Genomic DNA, 19,755 nt, shown 5'->3' with positions numbered 1-19,755 from the left:
AGTTATAAATTCAGGCAAGAGGGCCCCAGAAGTATCATGGTCTTAAGGGTCAAGGAAAAAGTTTTAAGAAGCTAGCTTCTATGGAAGCATCTTGCCCCCACCCACTTTCCTGGCCCTTGCTGCTAAAAAGCTGTGGGCCTAAGGACACATGCTCAGTCACACGCTTGTGGTAAAATCCCACATTTCACATGTAGTCAGATGCCAGATGTATTGTTAAGGAGACCAGAAGAAAAGGGACAAACTGAGCCAGTCTCCAGGCCTTGGTACTATGGCAGGGCTGAAGCAGCAGGTTCTTAGGAGATAATTCACCTTTGGGGGGGGCAGGGGAGGAGGTGGTCAGAGAGAGAGAAAAGGAGCATTGAGAAATCTCTGCCTTCCTAGAGCTCAGTAACTTGACTCCTATGGGATGAGGAGAAGCAGCAATACGAGTCCATGAGCAGGTGGAGGAAAGGGGTGCAGGTGGCCAGCACCTTCAGTCTACTTATCACTAGTTTGGCCTGAACCCCACTGCTAGTTAGGACAGAGAGGGCCAGAGTGAGACCTAACTGTTCAAGAGGGCAAGATTCTGTAATCCTCTCTTGACCTCTCACCTCACAAATTCTGATATGCCAAACATTTGGCCAGATGAGAAGGACCATGAACTTGCTGATGCGCATGCAGGGTGATGGCCAGTGTATATACTTCTTTCCTGACTGGCCATTCACTTGTCAGGCTATCACTCAGATTGGATAGGAGAAAGCTGGTGAGGAAGGAATAGAAAGAACAGGATCCCTGGATTCCCTGGCCCACAGATTCCTTCACTCTCACTTGTAGTTGTATATAACTTTTGTGTTTCTTGCTCCATTTCCTCATGCTGCCTTCCTTAGTCTAAAGTCCATGTTGGGGGGGGGGGGGGGGCGCGCCTGGGTGGCTCAGTCGTTAAGCAGCTGCCTTCGGCTCAGGTCATGATCCCAGGATCCTGGGATCGAGCCCCACATCGGGCTCCCTGCTCAGTGGGAAGCCTGCTTCTCCCTCTCCCACTCCCCGCTTGTGTTCCCTTTCTTGCCGTGTCTCTCTCTGTCAAATAAATAAATAAAATCTTAAAAAAAAAAAAAAATTTAAAGTCCATGTGGGGAGAGGAAATGTGGAACACCCTTGTATAGTTTCCTCAACTGTGCCAGCCAGGTTGTACATAGATATGCCATGTAAATATATAGATAATTTTGTACATTTTCTTTAAAAAAGAAGTCAGGAGAAAGACAAATACTGCATGATTTCACTTATATGTGGAATCTAAAAAGCAAAATAAACAGACAAAAAAGCAGAAACAGAGCCATAAATACACAGAACACACTGGTGGTTGCCAGAGGAAAGGGAGGGGTATGAGCAAAATGAGTGAAGGAAAGTGGGACATACAAGCTTCCAGGTACAGAATAAGTCACAGAGATGTAAGGTACTGCATAGGAAACACAGTCAATGATATTGTAATAGTACTGTATGGTGACAGATGATAGTTATACTTATGGTGAGCACAGCATAACATATAGACTCATGGAATTACTGTACTGCACACCTGAAACTAATGTAACATTGTGTGTCAACTATATTTGAATAAAAATAAATTATGTGTAGTCTAATTAAAAACAGGATACCACACATACTGCTTCGTAGTCTTATCAATCAGCATTTAATTAATGTCCCTATGTTATTTTTTAAAGGGAAAACAAATATCCCAAACAAACATGTTAAGAGCATAAATTAGGGAACCCTATTATTCAATAATAATTTTTGATTTAGGTAGAAAATTTGACAGCAATGAACAAGTTTGATAATTTCAAATTGGATACAAAGTATGCAGCAATGAGAAAATGAAATCCTGCTTGAATACTGGCCATTTCAAACACTTAAAGCCTCCCCAAAGTCCATTTTGAATTGAAAACAATAACTATATGACAATATTGAGAAATAATAAAAGTGAACATGAAAGTACTATACAGAATAGTTTTCTCCCAGCTGACAAAAGCTAATAACAGAAATGTATTAATTATAACAATATTTTCTCTCCAAAGTATCAGTTTGAACAGGTACCTGAAAACAGAATCTACAAAACTAAGTACCACCTAGCTCTAGAGTCATGTTAGAATGTGATGCTTACATGATATGTATCATTTTATTTATTGTAATATTCTTTACCAATAATGAGACACAAGCACAAATAACCACATGAAACAAAGATAACCATCTTCTGACTAAGAAATAAATATATTTGAAAAGTTACACTGAAACTAATTTTCAGGGGCGCCTGGATGGCTCTGTCCATTAAGCGTCTGCCTTCCTCTCAGGCCATGATTCCGGGGTCCTGGGATCCAGCCCCGCATCTGCGTAGGGCTCCCGCTCAGGGTGGGGAGGCTGCTTCTCCATCTGCCTCTGCTGCTCCCCCTACTGGTGTGTGCTCTCTCTCGCTCGCTCACTCCCTCAAATAATCTTAAAAAAAACCTAATTTTCAGAAAATTAAATAACTGCACCATTAGCTTATAATTTAAGAAATGTTTATCTGTAGTTTTAATTCATCTTCAACTGACAAGAGATCTCTTATACTTTAGTTCTTCTATTCTTGTCCCTTTCTGTAAATCGACATAGTAATGCATCAGAAGTACTCCTTTTTTATTTTTTATTAACTGAAGTATACTTGACACACAATGTTACATTAGTTTCAGGTGTAAAACATAGTGATTAGACAAGTCTGTATGTTATGCTGTGCTCACCACAAGTGTAGCATGCGTATCATTGACTACATTCCCTATGTAGTACCTTTCATCCTCATGAGTTACTCATTTCATACCTGGAAGCCTGTACCTTCCACTCCCCTTTACCCATTTTGCCTGAACCCCTACTGCCTCCCCTCTGGCAATCACCAGTTGGTTCTTTGTATTTATGAGTCTGTTTCTGCTTTTTATTAAAAGTATTCCCTTTTAAGAGAACTAGTCTGTAATGTAAAAAAACAGCAGCTTCTTGTATTGCGAATAATTACCTTTCCTTATTTATCCCATCTTGTATGAATCATGAACTAGCATATATCTTAAGTGGAACAATATATTCAATTCATGTCTACAGTTTAAATAAATTGCTTACTTCAATTTCTCAATGAAGTACTTTTGTCAGTCTATAAATAATAAACATTTTAGTGTCAGTGTCAGTTTTTAAAGGAAATTGCTGGAAATTATTAAACATTAAATACATACAGGACCTACTGGTTCTTTTTACACTGAGCACATGTTAAGTTTGTCTTCTGATAAGCATCTATCATCAGTGCTACTCAGAGAACCTTCTGCCCCCTGGGACATATCTTCAGACTCACTCCCTTATAAAGTATAAAATGGCGTATACATTATACCAACTTCCTAGTCACCACACTCCTCTACAGTAAGCATGTCTAAGGGCGGTGGAGATAATGCCACACTGCTAAAGGAGTTACTACAGTCAGTTCTTTAAAAATTTCTGTCTTCCCCACTTGTGATCATCCCATTTGGTATTTCTCTCAACCATACTTTCATTTAGCAAAACCATTCTGTGAAAAGCACTGCTAATATGGTAATATAAGAGGTCTTTGTGAATGAGGTACTAAATGTCCCAAAATATCAAAGACCAGTTAGTATCTAAATTGGGTTTGCACTCAAACAGAAAATAATAATACCATAGCCAATATCATTTCTACCTTTGTAAAAAGCAAGACTACAGAGGCTATGCTTGACTTTTCATATATACTTTAACAGAGCAGCAATCAGGTTTATTAGTTCATGCTTTCACACAGAAAATCATATACTTCAAACTATTTAAGAGTTCAGAATAGACAAAGGTCACAAAAAAATCAACTGGTTAATCCTTTGCCTAAAGACAGAAAAGAAATATTGTCCTATTTTCCAAAGAAAATAGGATCCCAAATAACTCAATGACTTTCCAGTCAATTTCTGCAATTCAGTGGTTTTCAAACCACCATGGCTTTAAATCATAACCCCAGTAATACGTTATTCTCATTTATATATATAACTCAAACAAAGGTTTCACAAAAACAGTACTTGCCCTTAATGTCTGCAGTGCACTGATTATTTTCTATCCTGCTCAATTTTTTAAAATGCAATCATGAGGCCTCTGGGTGGCTCAGTCGGTTGAGCATCTGACTCTCGGTTTCAGCTCAGGTCATGATCTCACGAGTCATGAGATCGAGCCCCATGTCAGACTCTGTACTCAGTGTACTCAGTGGGGAGTCTACTTAAAGATTCTCTCGCTCTGCCCCTCCCCACTAAAATAAATAAATAAATCTTAATTAATCAAATGCAATCGTGACCCATTACGCTGATTTCTCTAACCACTAATGAACCACTACACCCAATTTGAAAACTACACTAAAAAGTACTGGTTCAGGGGCGCCTGGGTGGCTCAGTCCATTGAGCATCTGACTCTTGGTTTAGGCTCAGGTTATGATCTCTTGGGTCGTGAGACAGAGCCTCATGTTGAGCTCTACACTCAGTGGGAAGCCTGCTTTAGGATTCTCTCTCTCTCCCTCTGCCCCCTCCCCACATTCACGCACTCTCGTGCATGCGCGTTCTTATTTATAAAAAAATAAATAAATCTCTTTTAAAAAGATGCCCAAAAAAATAAGTGTTTATTCACCATAACTATAAATACCATGTCATGAAATTTTGTGGCTTTCTATTATAGACACTTACTGATTCTTTTAGGAAAGCTATACAATGTAAAAATATTTAATAAAAGAAAAAGACAGCATGAAAGAATATTATTTTAGAATATTATCAAGGGGGTAGAAAAGCTAACAGTGGACCAAAAAAGATGCTCAAATAGCTTTAAAAATTAGAAAGATCTGTAGCAAGATGAATTGATGACTTTATGTTCAAGGATGCTTAAATATCATCCTTTTCAATAGTTTAGACATTCTTTCTGTAACTTCAAATAAATTGCAAATCTTATCCTTTCTTTAGAGGTAATATAAAAATAGTTAACACTCTCAACTGGGAATGATAATATATCAACTCAAAGGTGGGAGAATTCCTTATCCAAACTGCAGGTGTTTCTTGCTTCTGCTCACAGATAGTCTTAGTCTTTAAGAGAACATGTTTCCAAGAAAAAACACAGAATTGTGATTTAAGGAAAGAAAATACTAAACATGTAAAAGGGGGGTTGACAATTAAGTAGAAAAACAGCAAACATTTATGGGAATGCAAAAAATATATACTGTAATAAAAATAACTTTTCCTGGTTTTTTTTTTTTAAGACCACATAATAACCTCAGATAAAGAGAATCCAGAAGAGCACTTTCAATCCACTGTACCTCAAATCATAACATTAGAGTGAATCATTTTTTGGTGACTCCCCAGAATAGTTGATTTATTTATTGTTTTTTACTTTTTTTTAATTTAAATTCAATTAATTAACACATAATGTATTATCAGTTTCAGAGATAGAGGTCAGTGATTCATCACCCTTGTATAATACCAAGTGCTCATTATATCACATGCCCTCCTTAATGTCCATCACCCAGTTACCCCATCCCCCCACCCAACTCCCCTCCAGCAACCCTCAGTTTGTTTCCTCTGATTAAGAGTCTCTTATGGTTTGGCTCTCTCTGTGATTTCTTCTTGTTTTATTTTTTCCTCTCTTCCCCTTGATTCTCTGTTTTGTTTCTTAAATTCCACATATGAGAATACTTCCTTTAAATATCCTTGTGATTCTGGCACAAGAAAATCTTGGATGATAAGGGTCTTCAGGTCAAAGGCACTTAAAGGTTAAGCAAGTAGCATATTGCACATGGGGGGTGGTGGGGGAGGGAGAGACATACTTCCAAATGGCCTAAAATTATTTCAGCCAGGCCAAACCAGGATTCAAGATGCCAAAAAATAAAAATGAAAATATCCTCCCATTTCAAAGAGAGGAAAGTTGGTTAAGCTGCAAGCTGTTAGGAACAGCAAATCCAGCCAGGCTGGTATTCTACATTCATGCAAATGGTTGATACAGACAAAAATATGGAGAAACACTATTATTTGGTATACAATTTACTGGCAAAATTAACAATTCAGTGGTTTTTTAGTAACTTTCAGTGCCCATTTACTCATTTCCTTTCTCTAACTTCAAACAGCCCAGGAATCTTTTATAAAGAAAAGGGAAAATAATCTGCAGTGATAGGAGTTACTGGGGCATATGCTTACCATTTGACAGAATATTTCATCAGAGGCAAACAGTTATCAAAGTTAGCTATAAACTAGCACCCACAGTTCGTCACCTAGTACTCTACTATCCCAACAAGATTTTAAACACGTCTTTACTCATTTCAATTTTATGTAAACAAGTTACAACAAACTCACTTTTTCACCACGTAGATTTATTCTGAAAAGCAATCTTGAAAAATACCTAACCTAATAGGACACAGCAGCTGTTTCTAAAGTGATTTTTCCATCTTTTAAAAGCACATTGTATACTTTATAGTATACTTTAAAAGAGTATTTAAAATCACAGTGGTTTTGGCCAAAATAATATTCATGTTGTCCTATACATCTCATACCTAATGCTGCAACAGTGTATTTCTATACTCTTATTTCCATACAGGAACAAAACCCACAAATATATCTGTAGAGTTCAATGACTTTTCTTGTGTATTGCAAAAAGAACCCCAGATGTTACTTCCACAAGCAAATGTTACTAGTCATTCCTTTCAAATGATGTTGAGGAAATTAAGAATATGGGGATGAAGATAAATAGGGGAAAAGGGAGTATTTTCTTTACACACTTGAAAATACTCTCTTAATATTTTTGAAAGCAAAAAGCAAAAATGACAAAGCTGTATAAAGAGTAAATGGACACAGATCACCAGAGAAACAATAAATAATTATTACTATAAAAAAATCAAACTACAGCAAGTACAAAGAAATACAAAGACCACAGCTAAACTGTCTTCATTGGTCATTTTTTAAATTTTATATTTATTAGTGACACGAGACGGTTCTTTTGAGCAGTTGATGTGAGCCCCTTAACTCAAAGGTGCATGGCCTTCTCCCACAGCCACACTTTACTGAATTATAAGGGGAAACTAGCTCCATACGGAGACAGTCATCAATCTAATATACATTTTGTCTCACTGCTTTCATCTTTACTATAAAACTTAAACTCTCACCAGTAAGGAAGCATTTCTTCATATCTGTAATTGTAGACATACAGAGTAAAACAGCAGAATACATTCATTTAATGGCAGACATACTGTTAAAAAGTTGGATAAAAACCAAACTTACCAATATTTTTTTTCCTTTTAAAGACCTAAAGTATTTGACAAATTCCAAACTTTAACAGATACAAACTGCCACCTTCCCCAACTCCCTCCCACCTATTCCCTAGATTAGGCAAAAATGTAAAGGACTAAAGCCTAAATATGATTATTTTCTTGCCCAAATAGCATAATGAATAGTGAAATCTGACAAAGATTCTCTCCTTGACCATTCTCTAGCTAGGCTCTTCTGAGCCCTCTTCTCAACTAGGACTCAACCTTGACCTATAAAAACTACAGACTCTTAACACAGATGGTTTCTTCTACCCCTTCCCCAATCATTAAAATATTTAAACAAACACTAACACATTTTCTAACAACTCAAGGCCCCATCCCTAGATGACCTTAGCCCCTCTTAAAGTGCCTGCCTGAGAAAGCTCAAGGCTGCCAAAAGAATATAAGGTTTTTCTAGCTGTAACACCGGTCTGCAAGGCCTCCGACCACCCCCTCCTTAGGCCATTTACTAAAAAGGATTTGCAACTGTGAATCCTTCCTCTGTCCCTTTGAGATGCATATGCATCTCTTACATCTCAGGAGTCCCTATTTCAAGGACATGAAAGCCATTATTTTAAAAGGTCACCATCAGGAATGGTAGGGCCTCAGGCTCAGTCTCAGTAGAAAGAATCCTAGAATGAAGGGGGGGAAATCGGAGGGGTAGACGAACCATGAGAGACGATGGACTCTGAAAAACAAACAGGGTTCTAGAGGGGAGGGGGGTGGGAGGATGGGTTAGCCTGGTGGTGGGTATTGAGGAGGGCACATTCTGCATGGAGCACTGGGTGTTATGCACAAACAATGTATCATGGAACACTTCATCTAAAACTAATGATGTAATGTATGGGGATTAACATAAGAATTTAAAAAAAAGAAAGAAAGAAAGAAAGAAAGACAGAATCCTAACTGGCAGGACAGTCAGCTAGTAGACACAACCAACCTATTCATCATTTACACTGAGAAGCCCTTTATAATTTTTTTACTTCCCTGACTCTACTGAGCCAAGCTAGCATCCCTCCCTACTCCCTCATTCTCCATTTAAAATACCCAGTTACCTCTGCACAAACTGAAGTTGTGTTCAGTTCAAACTGAACTCTTCCCTATTGCTATATATTCCTGATTAAAATCTGTCCTTAGCACTTCAAGTAGTGTCCAGCTTTATTCTTGACAAAATGAATAGAAAAGGAAGGTTAAACATATCTCAGTAAAGACTCAGTTATTTTATATGAAATCATTAGACATAAAATTCTTTTTAAAAAATGAAGGTTTAAGTTCATGAAGGAGTCATAATTTAAGGAGTCAACCAATCAGCAGTTGGGGGCTGGAAAAGGCCCTTGGCAAACATCAAGCCCAAGCACTTCATGTTATAAATGATGACTCTAAGGTCCAAAGAGATTAAGTGATTTTACCCAAGGTGATTTCAATAAGGGACTGGATTCTAGGGCTAATTCAACATGATTCTCTTCCTGACTCCTACATGAAGATATCCTTTCTCTTGTATTCTCACTGGTAAAAACAATATTCACTACTAATATTTCAAGTCAAGTTCAGACATAAACATGTTATTACCTATTACAACACAAGTTTTTACAGTTCCACTATATGCCCACAACTGTACGCTATGTAAAGTTTGTTGGGTGCAAGTACACAGACGATTTCATTTCACTCAGGGAAGGCTGTTTCAATAGTCCTAGGCAAATATATGAAGCATCTTGGTAAGGAGAAACTACTTTCACACACAAGCAAAGAAAACAAAACCCCATGCATAAACACAAAGGAAGGCCAAATAATTTAGATCGTCTTAAAAACAATCAGAAGAAGAAAAAATAAAATAAATAAAAAACCCTTTTCTGCACTTACCAGCAAAGCATTTGGAACAGAGGTTCATAGTCTTGCTGGACCTGGGGCAAAAAAAAAAAGAAAAAAAAGAAAGAAGAGCTAAAAATTCAGTATTACTCTAATGAAAACATAAAGATGTTTGAAATGTAAGTAAGAGTCTCCTGGCCAGGCAACTGAACTAATTATTACCTAGTGCTAAGTCCCTAATCAGCCACCCTCTCCCACAAGGAAATGAAAACAAAACAACAAAAACAAACACACACTTTGTTATCAGTGTGTTAACAAATGCTTTACTTTTTGTGATTAGCAAAATTCAGAAATAATGTAGCAGCAAGTTCAGAATTACTCTAACATGCCCAGAAGATGACACAGGAGTCATTCTGTCCCACAAGATTACCACATTCCCTCTGTTCACACTGGAACATATACCGCAATCACTACAGACAACGAAAATTTTGTCTGTAAAGGAGTAAAACTTTCTGCTCAGATACACACTCATGTATCTCCATAACATTATTTGAATTTTTATCTCATCTTCTTTCCCTTCATTCTAGTCCTATTTTCAGATCCTGGTCACATCATGACCCTGTTGTTTAAAATTCGTTCTTCAGAGGTTCCCAATCAAATTATTTTTCATGTCTTTTCATCTGTTAATAATAGCTACAATTCACTGAATACTAACTTTGATGGGCACTTAACATACATTATCTTATTAATCTTTCCATCATCCGTGAGATGGGTATTACCATATTGTTTTGCTTCTAAAATGCACTTAAAAAAAAAAACCACATTAAAATTTCTACAACCAGGTAACATCATGTGACTGGTTACAAATGATGACTAAATTAATGAGGAAATGTTCCTACCACCTCCTCCTAGGTGTTATTAAATTGAGGGATCTTAGGAAATCAAGGACAGTCTTATCTACATTTGACAGGCAAGCAGTTCGCCCAAGGTCACAGAGCTGGGGAACTGCAGAGGAAATGCATGACCCTGGCCAAAGACCATCCTTTTTTTATTATTATTATTATTAACATATAATGTATTATTTGTTTCAGGGGTACAGGTCGGTGATTCATCAGTCTTACATAATTCACAGTGCTCACCATATTACATACCCTCCCCAATGTCCATCACCCAGCCATCCCGTCCCCTCCCACCCCCCTCCACTCCAGCAACCCTGTTTGTTTCCTGAGATTAAGAGTCTCTTATGGTTTGTCTCCCTCTCTGTTTTCACCTAGTTTCATTTTTCCCTCCCTTCCCCTATGATCCTCTGTCTTATTTCTCAAATTCCTCATATCAGTGAGATCATATGATATTTGTCTTTCTCTGACTGACTTATTTCACTTAGCATAACACCCTCTAGCTCCATCCATGTTGTTGCAAATGGCAAGATTTCATTCTTTTTGATGGCTGCATAATATTCAAGTGTGTGTGTGTGTGTGTGTGTGTGTCTGTCTGTCTGTACACACACCACATCTTCTTTATCCATTCATCTGTTGACGGACATCATGGCTCTTTCCATGGTTTGGCTATTGTGGACATTGCTGCTATAAACATTGGGGTGCACGTGCCCCTTCGGATCACTACATTTGTATCTTAGGGGTAAATACCCAGTAGTCAAAGGCCATCCTTTGTTCACAGCATAACACAGCACCTTGCACTACAAAGCAGCCCAGGCACAACATGGTGGGCCATCAGTAACTTTTCTATTAAGTTCTTCTCATTGCTGCTTCCGTTCCTGATCCTCTCCCAAGTGGACTCATTCCTATAGCTTTCTTCCCCAAACCTCCTAGAATACTCTATGTTGGATAAGCTGACCTATTTACAGCCTCATTCCTCAGCAACTCCCCTCCTTGTCTTTGCCCAGAGGTGCTCCTATATAGAACAAGCCAACTTTCTTCTGCTCTCCCTAGTAAATTCTACAATTAATGAAATCCTCCCTCAGGAGTATTCCCTGACGGCTATGGTTGTTTTCCAATGTACTGGAACCCAAGACCTAAAGGCAAGTAATTATCATAGTGACAAAATTGGGGAGGGGGGTAGGAGGTGGGGGCCCATTGCTTCTCTTTCCCCAAAAGAGATGCTACGTTAACAGGTGAATCTCTTTAAGGATTCTGCTTAATACAAAGACATCAAAGGCAGTAAGGAAATTCTGAGTATCAATAAATGAATAAAAATTAATAAAGAGACAAAAAGATGTTATTATAATTGTGGAATCTAACTTTTATTACATGGCTAGTATGTGGTAAGCATACCAGATGCCTTCAACCCCATTTTACCAAATGAGGAAAGCTTCCAGAGTGTATATAATTTGCCAAAGATTACATAGCAAGTAAGTGGATGAACCTGGTCTGCTAACTCCAAAACCTGTGTTCTTTTCACCATGCCATACTAGGGCCTCTGCCCCCAATACAAAAGCTGAAGGGTACACATAAACCCTGAGTCAGCACTCTGGTAATTTAGGAAAATGGTCCCACAAGTACAGATTTAATGTACGGTAATCAAGTAAGCTCCCTGGGAAAGCACAGCCTTTCATCAGGAGGAAGCCCAATACCTGCCCTCCCCTCCAAATATATATACACACAGGGAAGCAACTGTAGGCTGCCAGTTATTTCAGTTCCAACTGAAAGAGAACTGAGGATGAAGGAATTTCTTTGTTACTAGAAATCCTCCCCCCCAGGAAAGCAAGCCTCTTCCAGATGTGGTCCCTATCTTTTGTCCATGCAGTAGCACACAGAGCAAGAGGTAACTTGTGATCACTTCTGATGCTTCCCATTGTCCAGCAGGAATTATGCGAAGCGTGCAGAGAACCAATGAGGGCAGCTCGGCACCAAGTGTGCAGTTTTACCATCTGTGTTTCACAAAGCTGGTAAGAAAAAAAATGGCAAAATAGCCTTTTTCTCTGCATCCCCTTTTCTCCCTTCAGATAATTTATTTAAAATACCCACTATGCCTAAATCTTACTGACACCCACTCCACTTTCTGAATAGGAATTTCACAGCAATGTGCTTATCAATCAGGTTATGAAAGAAATAATACAGCTACCGATATTATTAATCAAAACAGAGATGTATGAAATCTAAAAGAAGCCAGCTTTTGGCTAGAGAAATAATGGCCACTGGTAATGCCAACTTGGATCACACAGTTCAGTAACTCACAACTTGAAAGAACTGGCAGACGCTTCTGAGACCTTCTCTCCTTTCTCATTTTCAACATGTAAAACTTGAAGCTAACCACAGGCATACAACTACTGATTGCCCATAGAAAGGAGTCTTGCAGTCTTGAAACAGACAATAGAGTTCTCTATGTGACAGCAAACATGAAAGGTAAATAGGATTCTCTTATGTCCCACTGCTCCAAAGAAACTGCTCTTACAGAGATCTCCAAAGGCTACCATGTTTCTAAAACCAAGGACTTGCAGCTTGAATAATGGCCACCCAAAGAGATCAAATCCTAATCCCTGGAATTTGTTAATCCCTGGAATTTATTTTATCTGGAAAACAAGGTCTTTGCAGACGAATTAAAGATTTTGAGTTTACCCTGTATTATCCAGGGGAGCCTAAATGATACAAGTGTTTCTGAGAAAGGGCACAGAGAGTTTGGAGAGATGCACAGAAGAGAAGGTGGTATCAAAATGGAGGTAGGGACTGTAGGAATGTGGTCCAAACCCAGGAATGCTGGGAAAGCTAGCAGAAGTTGGAAGAAGTAAGGAATGGATTCTCCCCCTAGAGCCCCACAGAGAGAAGGCAGCCCTGCCAGATTTTAGACTTCCAGCCTCCAGAACTTTAAAAGAATAAATCTCTGTTGTTTTGAGTCATCCAATTTGTGGTAATTTGTTACAGCAGCCTCACAAAACAAATACACAGAGTTGGGTCTCTGATCTCTCACTCCCTCCCCCACTCAACTGCATTCATCCAGAAGCATCCCTCTTAAAACTCTTTACTTTGTCTTCTTGTTCAGATTCTAGATCAAATTTACCGCCCAACCCTACTTTTTCTCACCTAACTGCTCTCTTTTGGCCACCTTTGCTGGTTCCTCCTCCACAGTCAAGACCTTTATCTGGAGAGCCCAGGGCTCAGTCCTCATTACCTCCACTTCTCCCTGGCTTTAAATATTCTATCTATACACTAAAGACTCACAAATATTCACCCTCATCCCAAACCTCTTCAACTTGCTCCAAGCTCACATATTTAACTGCCTATTTGACAACTCAATATGCAGCTCAGAGCCAACATTTCAAACTGGAACTTCCAATACTCCCAAACTTGCCTGATGCATCTTGTCCACCTTTATAAATGGTAACACCTTCTTTCCAGTTGCTCAAGTCAAAATCCTAGAAACCAACTTTGATCTCTCTCTTTCCTATAGTCTCTCATACACAATACTCAGCAAAACCCATTGCGTCTAATTCCAAACAGACCTCAAATCTATCTACTTCTCTCCTTTGTCAATGCTTCCACTCTGGCCACCGTTACCTCACAGCTAGGCCACTGTAAATGACTTTTTACTGGTCTCCCCATTCCCACTCTTGACCGCTTCTAATGATTTTCCACAAAGCAATGAGGAATCTTTCAAAACTAAATTAGATCGTGCTGGGGTGCCTGGGGTGGCTCAGTCGGTTAAGCGTCTGCCTTCAGCTTGGGTCATGATCCTGGGATCGAGCCCTGCATCTGGGCTCCCTGCTCAGCAGGGGACCCTGCTTCTCCCTCTCCCTCTGCCCTTCCCCCTGCTCGTGCTCACTCTCTCACTTGCTCTATCTTTAAAAATAAATAAATAAATAATAAATTATTTTTATTTCTTGCTTAATGCCATCCAACAATTTCCTATTGCATTTAATACAAAATTCAAACACCTTTCCAAAACCATAAAGTTCCCTCACGGTCTCACTCTGCCTACCTCCCCCTCTTCTTTCTTACCATTTTGCTCCCCTCATTTACTACATTCCAACCACACTGGCCTTTTTTCTTTTCCTAGAATGTGCTGTAGAGCTCTTGCCCATGCTGTTTCCTCTACCCTTAAATCACAGTAAGAATAGCTCTTTCTTGTCACTCAGGTCCTGGTTGAAACCCCCTCAGTAGGCTTCACCTGACCATCCAAATTAAATCAGTCCCTCTTCCTGTTTTCTTTTAGCAAATGACCCTCTTGGTCACTCATGTTTGGTACTTCATAGGCACCCAATATTTGTTAAATGGAGAAATGAATCCCCTTCTCCTAAAGGCATAAAACATAAAAACCTAAGTAGATTTCAAAAATGTGTTTTGTAAAGGTCATTCAAACACCATCTGGAAGAAAGGGCATCCACAATTCCTGTAACTGCCAACCTGTCATTTCTCAGGAACTCTATCAAACTGTATTACCTACAACTGGTAGATAATGTCATCCTGTGTACCCAGTCATGACTTGTCACTGAGCAGGTAACAGGTGGCAGACACTTTCAGAAGTTTCTTTCCAATGAAATGGAGTTGGAAAGAAACCAGCTTAAATTTTTCTCTCCTTTCAATGAATAATGTTTAATGATATTTTCTAGTTTTGAGAACACATGACCCTGTACAGAATTTAGAAAAAGAACATAAGCATTTAAGCGAAAACCAAAGATCACTGATAATCCAACCCCCCAAAATGAAAACTGTTAATATTTGAAATAATTCCTTCTTATCCTATGAATAGATACACATAATTAAGAATTTATTATATTTAACAGTGTTGGTAAAGTTGTGTAGTATGTTCACAAGCGTGCATTGCTTTATGACATACATACATTACATATTTTCTTTTGCACAGATCACATATTTCATTTTTAAAAGTGCCGTAAAAATATGTAAATTTCATTTTTTTATATTTACTTAATATTTCCCAAGAATATTTAAGTATTCTTGAAAAACATGTTTGTTGCTCTGTAACAGTCCAGTACATAATATAATTTATTTAGTCACTCGCTGTTAGATGTTCAATCTTTGCCCCAGATTTCTTCTATTATAAATATTCCTATAATGACCATTTTAAGACATAAATCTTTGGTCATAAATCTTTGAACAACTTTCATTAAGACTGATTCTGAGGAGAATTACTAGATGAAAAAGTATGATTTGGGTAAGTATTGCCAACAAACTCTTACCAACATTAAGTATTATTACTTTCAAATCTTTGCTTGATGGGAGAAATGGTTATCTTACTTTAATCATTTGTTTTCTTCTGAAATAAAAATTTCCCAATTTTGAAGGATATTAATTTTTTAATGAAGGATAAATTAACTTTCAACTAATTCATCTGGGGGAATTAAAATAATATTCCTGACTTCTAGAAACATTTTACTTATAATATTTTCTTTACATCCATAAAACACTACTATCTCTTCCCACCCAGGAAAACACACACATGCCAGGTTCCCCCCCACAAAATATTTTTAATATAAATAAGGAAATAAAAAAAAACACACAGCACCGTATCAATATTCCTCAACAATACTTTTTTTGGTCCAACAATGAGGAAAAAAACTGAGATACAAAAATATTTAAGACTCAAAAAGAAAACAACAGTACCAGCCAAAGCCCTTCCAGTCCTATGGTCCCTAAACTTCTCTAAGTTAGGCAAGGATCAATAAAACTGAAAGAATTTAGACTACAAAGGGGTTTCCTTTTTTCTTTTTTTAAAGATTTTATTTATTTATTTGACAGAGAGAGATGCAGTGAGAGAGGGAACACAAGCAGGGCGAGTGGCAAGGGAGAAGGAGGCTTTCCACTGAACAGGGAGCCCGATGTGGGGCTCTATCCCAGGACCCCGGGATCATGACCCAAGCCGAAGGCAGACACTTAACGACTGAGCCACCCAGGCGCTCCTAAGTTTTTGTTTTTGTTTTTTTAAGTAATCTCTACACCCAACGTGGGGCTCGAACTCACGACCCCGAGAGCAAGAGTCACACGCTCCACCAACTGAACCAGCCAGGTGCCCCAATGGGGTTTCCTTCTTAATGAAGACAACTAATCTGTAAAAACCAACTAGTCACATATCCTAGCTCAATCTTCTTTAATAATATAAAGGAAGGAAAGGGAAGAGAGAAGAGGAGACATTGGGGAGGCAAGGGAAGGAGAGGGAGGTGAAGGAAGAGAAGGAAAAATCAAATCACAATGCCTCCTCCATTCTAAAAATCATTCCAGTTGCCTAGAAGATTAGATGATTAAAGACTAGTAACAATCTGTGTGCCACCTCATATACTTACAGCCAGAAAGTCTAACTTCCTACAACAGCTAGAAAGCAAGAAACAACTCTACTAAATCATCACTCTTTGCTCACCCCAGGCAAACAAGAAAAAGGCCAGTTCAAACAGATGACATCCTAGCTGGCAATGACAAAGGAGGCTTTCAACAGTGCATCCAGCCTGTCTGAACTGTTACACATCACTCTAAATCATTCAATGTCTGCGAAGTTTTCTTTCTGAGGGAATATTACAAAGGAAAGATGGAGTTGTTAATAAGGGGGATTAGTTTCTAGAATGTAGCAATATGGGTCATACTACTTTAAAAGATAATTTCAATTTAACAACTTAGATTCCAGTTGGGATACTGTAATAAACAGTGTCTTAAACATTTTATACCAAATTCAAGGACAGCAAGGACACAACACACACCTCTAGTTTTAGGTTTTTGAAGTCCCCACAATAAAAGATATATAGATGTAAAACAAGTCACCTTATCATCTGTGGCCCTGTACACATTACTAAGATCTTAGTCTAGCACTATCTAACAATTAAAACAAGATGAGCTATGGTCATCAAAAAACTAGTAAAAAGGAAGACAAAAATTAAAACGTGTAAAAGCCCTCACAGGAAAGGAGGGAAAAAAAATACAAAGAACTAAATAAAAATGCTGAATAATTTTTCTAAATAAGAGAAACTAATGACACTACGAACTCTAACACACAGTGGTATATATATACCCAAACACAAGGATTTCTTCCCTAAAATTATCTGGGGGGAAAAAAAAAAAAGGAATTGTTTTACAATTAAATCCTTACTTTTGAGGCTGGCACCAATAATTTTATACTAAATACCAACAGGGGAAAAAGGAAAAAGCTCCCAAGAAACCTAAAAGTGAAAAACCCAGGCATGCAGTCATGCCCAGGGAAAGGGCATATGGGATTTCAAAAAGGAAGCCCGTATCAATGGATTTAAACTCCCAGGGGCATCTATCGCAGTCAGAGTCTGTGAAAGGGCGAGACAGTCAAGTTCATCACTGGGCAGAAACACTTAAGTCTGGAAGGACGTGAGGCAACCCTAGTGTTGGATGCTTTGTCAAGGTTATTACAATGAACAAATTTTAAAGGGAGTAAAATACAGTTTTAAATACATTTAATACTTAAGTATTAAGTGTGATCTCATAATTACAAGAGGTAGCTGCCACTGAAAAAGGCTTTTGAAGATCACTTAGAAAGCAATGCAATAAAAGCCTTGAAGTGTTAGGAAGATCACAAATAAAATTAAAATGATGGCAATTCTCCTAGTGTTACTTGAATAGATTCTTGTGGCTTCAGATAAAATTTCCAACGAGAGTAACATTTACAGATTTTTAAAGTGCTCTATCTCAAATAACTTGTAAGGAAGTGAGTAACTGAAAAACTGTGGTCAATAACTTTAAACATGGTTTTAGTAAATATTAAAGACACTGATATCTGTGAAGATGTGAAAAGTTTGAATAAATTGCTTTCATAAAGAGTGTGTGGAAAAGCTAGTATTTTAAAATTTACATTAGGAACATATACAAATGCATATAATTTTATATAACCTGTGATCTTAAACATGCATGTGAACTTACCATAGGAGTAAAATGAATAAACATAGAAGATCTCTTTATATTATTTTTAAGTGCATATAAAACTACAATTATCTCAAAATAGAGTTTTAAAATATGTATGTACCATTAGCATTTTAATTAGACATTTAATTATTTCACCTATACCCCTAAAAGTTTCTATATTCAAGTTGACTAAACATTTCTTTTTCTTATGTAGAAAACAGAGGGCTGCCTTATATCCTGGTCTCTTCATTTGCAAATGTATGATATTTTAAGAAATCTAAACTCTATGTTAGAAAAAAACTAATGCTCAGCAGAATTCACTTTTGTAGTAGATAAAAAAATCTTACCCAAAAAAAAAAAAAAAAAGACTAAGGGACACCTGAGTGGCTCAGTTGGTTAGGTATCTCCTTTGGCTCAGGTCATGATCCCAGGTTCCTGGGATGGAGCCCCACTTCAGGCTCTCTGCTCAGCCAGGAGCCTGCCTCTTCCTCTGCCTGCTGCTCCCCATGCTTATGCTCTCTGACAAATAAAATCTTAAAAAAAAAAAAAGACTATTAAAAAAATTTAAGGGGTGCCTGGGTGGCTCAGCCGTTAAGCGTCTGCCTTCGGCTCAGGTCATGATCTCAGGGCCCTGGGATCGAGCCCTGCCATCGGGCTCCCTGCTCAGCGGGAGGCCTGCTTCTCCCTCTCCCACGCCCCCTGCTTGTGTTCCCTCTCTCGTTGTCAAATAAATAAATAAAATCTTTAAAAAAAAAAAAAACTGAAGAAAAGACTAAGTTCACTGCTGTACAGCTACCTAAACAAATTTTATACACACTGATTATTAAATTTCTCACTTAAACTATTCCCATCTACTTTGTAGTAATAGTTTTTTAGAATTCTACAGAAATGGAAGGCACTTTCTGGAGTGATGAAAATGTTCTTTATTGAGAGATGATTATATGTATACAAAGTATACACTTGTCAAAATTTATTACATGATACATTTAAGATTGTGCATTTTACTATATATAAATTATAGCTCAATAAAGTATTATTGGTACAAAAAATAAATTTTTAAAAATTCTACATTAGGTACTACTACCAGTCCATTACAAAAGGCATTCTTCATGTTGCTATGAAAACAGCACAGTGAGATTGTATTTCCCAACCATTTGGTATAAGGAGCAAAAATTTGAGAACTAAACTAAGAATAAAAAAACAGAGAGAGATACACTGAGGTATTCCCTGCCCTTATTTTTCTCCTGGCTAGCCATGCTGCTGCCCCAAAGGAGTAGGGGAAAGGGACACTGACTACATTTATGGAGGTAAGAGTGTTTTTTCCTCAACAGTGGTCAACATAATTAGACGGCTATGAAACTTCTGCAATGGGTTAATAATTAAACTCTAGAACCACTCTGTCTAAGGCAAAATACTGAGCTTTGCATTTTCCTTCATCTTTGCAACTATCATTACATAAAAACTACTGAAGAATTATATATGAACCTGCCCTACCCAAGTGGCAAATACTTCTGCTTCATCCTGGTGAAGCGTGCATTTATCTACTCTTACGAGGCATTCACTTATCCATATTTATGGAAAATCAGATCAAATGCAGGATAATTTTTATGAAAGATGAAAAGTAAACCTAAATCATTAGATCTTTCTTTGTCAGAAAATTACACATAAAAGCCTGGGAGATGACAGAGTTACAAGGGTTCAAACTACAAGGTTAAACAGGCTAGCAAGGGTAGATGTAGGGCTAAGGAAGAAAAGCACAAGGTACTTGTGCTGGAAAATATCCAAGTAAAAAGACATCTACAAGATGCAACATTTCAGTAC

General features: G+C 37.9%; 1 protein-coding gene across 3 annotated transcripts in view; it reads right to left on the bottom strand.

Annotated features, from left to right (window-relative positions):
• The window catches only part of ZFAND3 (zinc finger AN1-type containing 3), a 336,375-nt gene that overhangs the window by 216,984 nt on the left and 99,636 nt on the right, over positions 1–19,755 (bottom strand). For all 3 annotated transcript variants that reach the window (XM_034991365.1, XM_034991366.1, XM_034991367.1), the window contains exon 2: positions 9,164–9,204. In XM_034991365.1, coding sequence (XP_034847256.1) covers positions 9,164–9,204 — 41 coding nt within the window. The remainder of the gene's footprint in view (positions 1–9,163; positions 9,205–19,755) is intronic.

The sequence above is a fragment of the Mirounga leonina genome, unplaced genomic scaffold, assembly GCF_011800145.1.
Source record: "Mirounga leonina isolate KUSES-001 unplaced genomic scaffold, KU_Mleo_1.0 Mir_53, whole genome shotgun sequence".
Classification (NCBI taxonomy): domain Eukaryota; kingdom Metazoa; phylum Chordata; class Mammalia; order Carnivora; family Phocidae; genus Mirounga; species Mirounga leonina.
This window is presented reverse-complemented; position numbering and strand designations above follow the sequence as displayed.